Genomic DNA, 7,719 nt, shown 5'->3' with positions numbered 1-7,719 from the left:
AATAAAATCGTCAACATTCGTCAAAATCACTCGATAGATCTGTTTAAAACCTGCAACTTTCTCATTTAAAATTTTTCGATCGGTGCTATATTTTTTTACTTATTTTAGAAAAACCGTTTTTTGCAACTTTGCGATATTTTTTAACCATGTTCGCCATTTTGGATCGAGTTTAAAGAACAAGAAACTGGATTTAAAATTTAATTTTCTATACGGTCATATTTTTTTGTCCAGGTAATAATTTCTGCTAATTTAACATTAATCCGTGACAGAATGCTTGGACTAATATGCAACAAAAAAAACTGGTCTGCCGGCCGGTAAACACGAACACGTGCTCTTTGTATTGGTACAATTTTGAAATAAATATGAAATGAGTAATGAACTACAATTAATAAATTATGAAAATATTTACCAGAGGATCTGATAAAACTATTTTGTTTTTTTATTTCTATTTTTCTCCTATTTTATGTTTCCCAATAGGTTGAGGGTGTTTAATACTACATTAATTATAATTCATAACATATTTTATCTATATATTTTTAAGAAAAATAATGAAATTTTTCTGTACATTTTAATTGTCTGGAATACAGTTGCACTGTTATTTAAAATCATTAAAACTGTCTTTACCACAATGTTTCCATACTTCCAACATAATGATAATAATCACAAATATGCCTGTTAAATGAAATTAAAATATATAGAACATTAAGGGTATAAAATGAGCATTATTTTGCATTCGACATGCCCAGCAATAAAGAATCTGGGGAATTTGAAGTTTTTGTCAAAAAAGTTGTTTGGTATATCTAGTGTTTACGAAGATAGTTGAAACCGTATAAAAACTAAAAGTCGGCATCTCTTTCCGGGCACAATAAATTAGTATCTTCTTAGATAACAAATTCCGCCAACGCCAAACCATTGAAGCTTTCGGGTTGAAATTTTTACCTCTTATTAAGGGTGTAAAAAGCCTCAAAAACCCTGAATTACAAGTGTCTGCGATAAAAATTTCATTAATTATTAGCAATTGAAAAAACGGCCATTTTCGACAATTTTTGAGCTCTTGCGCATAAACAAATTATGGGTATTTAATCGGACGTCTTATTTTACAGATTTATTTAATACCTACCTTTTTTGTAGGTATAAACCTTTTTTCTCTATTTATAACAGTTTTTTTACGCGAGTCAAAAAACCACTTTTCCATAACTTGACCATTGGTTAAACAAAGTTTCCCAACTAGCCTCGAGTAGATTTTTTGATATTTTGTTTATAACACGTTTCCGAACAATATTCTGCAGATAAACTTCTAATAGTATTTTTTTCCCGAAACAGACTGTTTCATGTCTATAATGACTGGACTACATTGAAAAGAATAAAAATTAGTTACCTACATAAACTTAAAATAAGTCGACCTATAGATTGGTGTCTATGAAATTATCTCCTAACCAAAATAGGGCACTTTTTCGGAAATAGCAAAATATTAAAATAAACAGTAAATAAAAATATGTCACAAATAAATACACAATTTTGACAATACAGATATTTCATTGCATCCTTGCCATTCCCGCATTACACCACTCATATAGCAATAAATTTGACTTTGCATTACATTATGTGGTCCAACTGTATTATTTATTAACTTATTTACAGATGATTAAAAATAATTATAAAATTGTATTTATGGGTGATGATACCTGGAACGGATTATATCCAAATCGTTTTATGAGAAGTTATCCTTACCCGTCCTTCAATGTATGGGATTTAGATACAGTGGATAATGGTGTTCGAGATCACTTATATCAAGAACTTAATCAAACAGACTGGAATTTACTAATAGGACATTTTTTGGGAGTGGATCATTGTGGTCACCGTTATGGTCCAAATCATCCTGAAATGCAAAGAAAATTAGGAGAAATAAATACTGTCATAAAGTAAATAATTTTCATATTTACATTGCTCAATAAATAAATCATAACAAATATATAATGATTAAATTGGCACATAAATTTGATTGGTGACTTTTTTTGGAAGCTTTTGGCCGGACAAATTAATAATTTTGTGTTAAATACCTATATACAAATATACATAGCAACTGAATTAGAAAATATAATGTATTTTATAACAAGATACGAAAATGCAGTTATTTTTTGTGAGTGAACAAATTGTCTTTGAAGTGCGTTAGCGGTTGGCGAAACATTTTCATTGTCATTTACTTCTACACTAATTTCACAAACTACTGTATTTAGAAAGCTGTAAAGAATTCGAAAATTGTATCAGGTATTTTTTTAAGAAAAAAATTGATAGCTTAACTGATTTGTATGTGTCCCTATTTACTAAAATTTTATTTCGATAGATAACATAAGGTGTTCGTTTCAGTAAATACAATTTTTAAAATATATAATTTGGAAGACCCTGTATAATGAAAATAATGTTCATATTTTTTGGTTAGAGTGTAACAAAAAATGGTATTTGAAAAAATGTTGGTAATTACTAATATCCAGTGTGTACCTAATATTTGTGTTCCTAGTTATTTCATTCAAGTTATGTTTTACTTGAATGAATGTGGAGAAAGTTAGTAAGACAACCTTCTAGGACTCTAGAAAAAGTACAATTCTTAAAATAAAATTGCAATAATAAAAAAAAATTGTACGCTATGTCTGTACTCTGAACGTTCAGGTATAGCATTAATATTACTTATTATAATATGGCTTAGTTCTATTCTTATGAATTACCACTTCTTTAGAGTTTTTTGTTATTTTTACATTCGGAGATAGTTCTACTACCACGTAAGGACCATCAAATAAAGGGGTTAGTTTTTTACCCGTTTCACTTTTCACTAGAACTAAATCACCTTTCTTATATTTAATAGAGTTTGTGAACTTATCATAATTACATTTTCTTTTTTCTTTACTTAATAATAACTTATATCTAGCGTCATTATGAGCTATTTCTATTTTGTTTCCATGTAAACAGTTGTATTATATGTAAAACACCAGTACGGTAACCAAGTACTCCAAGAAGCGGTGTGGTTCTGTGTTTGCATTCTTAAATAAGCTCCTAGTACTTTATGAAAATTTTCTAATGCTCCCATGATGGAAATATGTTAAATTAATTTTGTTAATATTTAATAGTCGACAGATTTCAGTCTTGTTTCTAACATAAATTCCGTTCTTTTATCTGTATCAATTTCTTGCACTATTCTGTAACGTAATATAAAATTATCTACTAAACTTTTAGCTATTGTTACAGAATCTTTAGATTTTAAAGGATAAGCTTCTACAAATTTTGTTCATTCGCATTGAAGCGTTAGTATATAAGAATTGTCATTAACATCTTTATCTAAAGGACCTACAACATCAAGAAAAAAATTTTGAAACCACGATGTTGCAATAGATGTGATTACCATTGGTTCTTGTATACTCTTGCAATATTTGTATCTCTGGCAGTTGTCACATTTAGTTATTTACATCTTTTTGCATGCCTGACCAAAAGTAATATTTTTTAACATGCGATTAACGTCTGCTTGACCACTTGCGGGGAGTAAATGAAAATCATTTAGTATTAGCTTTTTTGTTTCCGCCTTTCACAATATATATTTTTGGATACTCATTACCTTTCACTTTGCCTTTTTTATTTATTATACTAGCTAGCTTTTTAATTATTTCCATATTATTCTCTTCTTTAATAACAACTAATTCACGAATTCACATATGAAAGCCAAATCTCTCAACAATACGTCTTGCGTTAATGCCGATCGAGTATTTGGATTCAAATGCATAATGCAAGTGAATGGATGAAACAAAACTACCGGATCTTGTGGACATATTTTTGAAATTTTTAATTTGATTGATTTCATGTTCGAAACATTATTCTATACAGTCTTTTAGACATTTGAGAATTTTGACAACATTCGGTTGATCAGGCCGAACACTATCGACTTCCTCTTTCTTCTCTGTATCTATGAGCACATTTTGTTTGTTGGTTTGCGCCCTAGTCATAACTGTCATTAATTCGTTTGTACGTTTTAGTTTATCGGATGTTATTACAATTCTAGATAAGGCATCTGCTGTGACATTTTCAGTACCTTTTATACAGGGTGCGGCATTAGTGCGTCGAAGTACGATATCTCCGTTATTATAAAAGATATACGTATTACCAGGATGAACCAAACATATTATGTTTTAAATGGGACACCCTATACATTATTTCAAATTTAGATTAAGTTCATCTCTCCCATGCTTCCAATATAGTTTACTGAGTGCCTTATCGATAGCAGAAAATGTCTACTTAATTTCATTTCTGTCACTTTTTCAGAACAAAATTAAAACAACTTTTTTAACACCACCCTCTTTAAGTGAAGAAGGGGGAGAAGGTGTGTCAGTGCTTATTGTATAACCGAGAAGAATGATCTACTTTTTCAGTATGAAATATTACTAGTTAGGTAAAACTAAATTTATAAAAAAAAAACTTTAACTGATCCCTTTGGCAAAATACGTTACTTATTTATATAAAAAAAATATAATTTCAGTGTGGCAGAAATTTAATATACACCGTGTCCACCTAGTGCGCGTAAGTCCAATATCTAGGTTAATAAAAGATATAACTTAATTTTTTTTTCTACAGAGTTGCCTACTTTCCCGAGCTGCACAAAATGAAAATATATTTTCATATACATGATGTTCAGTTTTTCCTGGGCAGGTACCAACTTAATTTTTTTAAATGGAAACCTATATTTTTATGGCATTATCGAATTCTACGTGAAAAATTAACGGGACTTTGTGTTATGATCCCTATTAAAATATTGATGGTTTTCAAGATAATCGACTTTTCATTTTTTTTTTCTTATATTTCGTCACTTCTAGTATTTGACATAATTAAGATTGTATGACAGCTAGAAATTATTTTTTTTTTTCAGGAACTGTAGAGTGTAGTTGTGAGTTCAAAAAACGTATCAAAAGTTGACCTGATACAGGGGGCAAAAAAAATCGTGCCAAACCTGATAATTTAAAATTTGAAAAATCTCGACATTTTCAAATAGAGTTTTATGATTTCATTTTGTAGACCCTACAATTTTTTAATAGCTTTCTCTATACCTAAGTTGCGTAGTTTTTATGTAAAATACCGGATTTGCGCCGTTCCTTTGTCGAGAAAAACGCAGTGAGCGCCTGTCAGGCAATAAAATTTGTGACAATCAGTTTACATGTCTTCTATTGAATATTCACGTACGAGTTTAGAGAAAGTACTAAACGTAAAGTACGGCCAACAATATGTTCTCCACAAATTCCAGCCCACACATTCACTTTGAAACGATGCTGATGATTTATTTCCCTCAATAATCTGGGATTATTGTCAGCATAGTGGTGAAAGTTGCAACGATTGGGTAAGCATGTGTTTGAAAATGTGGATTCGTCAGTAAACAAGACATGCATAAAAAGTTTGGATTTTGAATTTTATCCAGTGCCCAGTGGCAAAATTGCAGGCGGTTTAAGTGGTCTTGAGGTAACAGTGCTTGATGTTTTTCAATATGATATGGATGAAACTTATACTTCTTCAATATCTTATTTGTCAAGCTTTTAGAAACTCCAAGGTTATTACTTCTTTTCCTGACACTAATATTTGGATTTTCAACAACAGACGCCACAACATTAAACTGAATATCATTACTGTTACTTTCATGTCTCCTGGTAGTTTTCTCATATTTCGCATTTGCTGTTCTTTCAAAACAGTCAGCACGTGGAAATCTCTGTAAATCTGGATTATTTGCTTTGTAATTACGTGCTGCTAGCAAACAATTTCCATGAGCTTCTCCTAAGGCATACACCATTTTCACTAATTCTTCTTTTGATCAGTTCGTATGCACGTTTAGTACTTTCTCTGAACTTTCACGTGAATATTCAATAGAAGACGAAATGACATATAAACTGATTGACACAAATTTTATTGCCTGACAGGCGCTCACTGCGTTTTTCTCGACAAAGGAACGGCGCAAATCCGGTATTTTACATAAAAACTACGCAACTTAGGTATAGGGAAAGCTATTAAAAAATTGTAGGGTCTACAGAAAGGCATCTAATGAAATTAAAACACACGGAGTTCTATTTTAAAAAGTCGATATTTTTCAAATTTTAAATCATCAGGTATGGCACGATTTTTTTTGCCCCCTGTATATCGCAGGTCAACTTTTGATAGGTTTTTGAAAGAGCCATCTTCACTCTACAGTTCCTGAAAAAAAATTTCTAGCTGTCATACAATCATAATTATGTCGACTACTAGAAGTGACGAAACATAAGAAAAAAAAATGAAAAGTCGATTATCTCGAAAACTATCAATATTTTAATAGGGATCATAACACAAAGTCCCGTTAATTTTTCACGTAGAAGTTATAATTAACCTAGATATTGGACTTACGCGCACTAGGTAGACACGGTGTATAGGAGTTTTAAGCGACATACATTAAAACTGTGTAACAGAAAATGTTTAATAAGAAATCCTTAAAGTAATTTTCCCAAAAATAGCTTCCAAAAAAATTGTCAATTATATCGTAGTTGGTTCAGCAAGTACATCTAGAACACCACTATATATAAAATCTCATTCAAATCATTTACAAATTCTGGATTTTAGTGGATTGGCTGTTTAATTAAAAATTGATTATAAAGTCTAACACTTGATTTTTAATAAAATTAAAATTAAAAACATTTTTTAGGACTGTTGTTGAACAAATTGATGACACAACAATGCTTATTGTTATTGGAGATCATGGAATGACTAGTACAGGTATGTAACTTTTAAATGTATGCACACAGTGAATTTTATGGTTATTACAATACATATTTTATAGTACTAGGATATTTAAAATTAGAATATTTATTTAAATATCCTATCTATATAAATAAGAATTATGCTTTTGTTTTGGTTTAGTTTTAGTTAGTACAAAAAAATTTTCTTAACCATTAAAAATTGTATATCCTTTTGAATATTTATTTGGTTTCAGTAATTTTTTTTCTCTTATATCATTTTGTGTTAACCATTTTTCAAGACTGTTCTCCCGGATATAATTATTAATCTATTTTATGTTAATATTTCAAGTTGCAATTGCAAACATGCTGGGTCAAATTTTAATGGAGGATTCTATGTCAAATTAATAAAGAAAATATTTTAAAAAATGTGCGCTTGCAAATGTTTCTTTTGCAAAAGTACAAATCGTAGTATTAAAAATTAATTAGATGTTTTATTTTAAGTTGCCAAAAACAATAGAGTAGTTACGTTAAAATATTTATATTTTGTGGTCAAGGGTTATCCAGATTAAAAACGTTTACATTAAAACCTAATGTGTCTAGATAGAAATACCGCAACCAATTATTCTCAATTTGACCAACAGTGGTAACAAAATACTTCGCTGCATATTAAATATTCTACATTTTCAAAATTTATGTCTTTTTTATATAAAAAGGCTAAAAATTGTATCATCAACTAGTGACATACAATTAAAACATTATTATAACATAACAGAGGTAATTAAGCACTCAGACCGAGCTAGGGCTACTTGATTAACTACATTAATCCAGCAGTATATTCAAGCCTAAGGGACATACAATAAACTTCAAATTTTTATATATATTTTATATACAAGGTGGACCATGGGAGCGGGTAGTTTTGAAAATGACGTATTTCCTAAAGTAACTGTATTTAATTAAAACAAAGTATAGCAATAACAAGGTAATTGTGTGC

General features: G+C 29.9%; 1 protein-coding gene across 1 annotated transcript; it reads left to right on the top strand.

Annotated features, from left to right (window-relative positions):
• The first annotated feature begins 1,644 nt into the window (after positions 1 to 1,644).
• Positions 1,645 to 6,781, top strand: LOC108915510 (GPI ethanolamine phosphate transferase 3-like). Its single transcript, XM_018721563.1, has 2 exons — positions 1,645 to 1,922; positions 6,695 to 6,781. Exons 1-2 carry the CDS (start codon positions 1,672 to 1,674, stop codon positions 6,771 to 6,773), a joined length of 330 nt encoding a protein of 109 aa, XP_018577079.1. The 5' UTR covers positions 1,645 to 1,671; the 3' UTR covers positions 6,774 to 6,781.
• Positions 6,782 to 7,719: the final 938 nt, after the last annotated feature.

Source organism: Anoplophora glabripennis, unplaced genomic scaffold (genome assembly GCF_000390285.2).
Source record: "Anoplophora glabripennis isolate ALB-LARVAE unplaced genomic scaffold, Agla_2.0 scaffold1553, whole genome shotgun sequence".
Taxonomy (NCBI): Eukaryota; Metazoa; Arthropoda; class Insecta; order Coleoptera; family Cerambycidae; genus Anoplophora; species Anoplophora glabripennis.
This window is presented reverse-complemented; position numbering and strand designations above follow the sequence as displayed.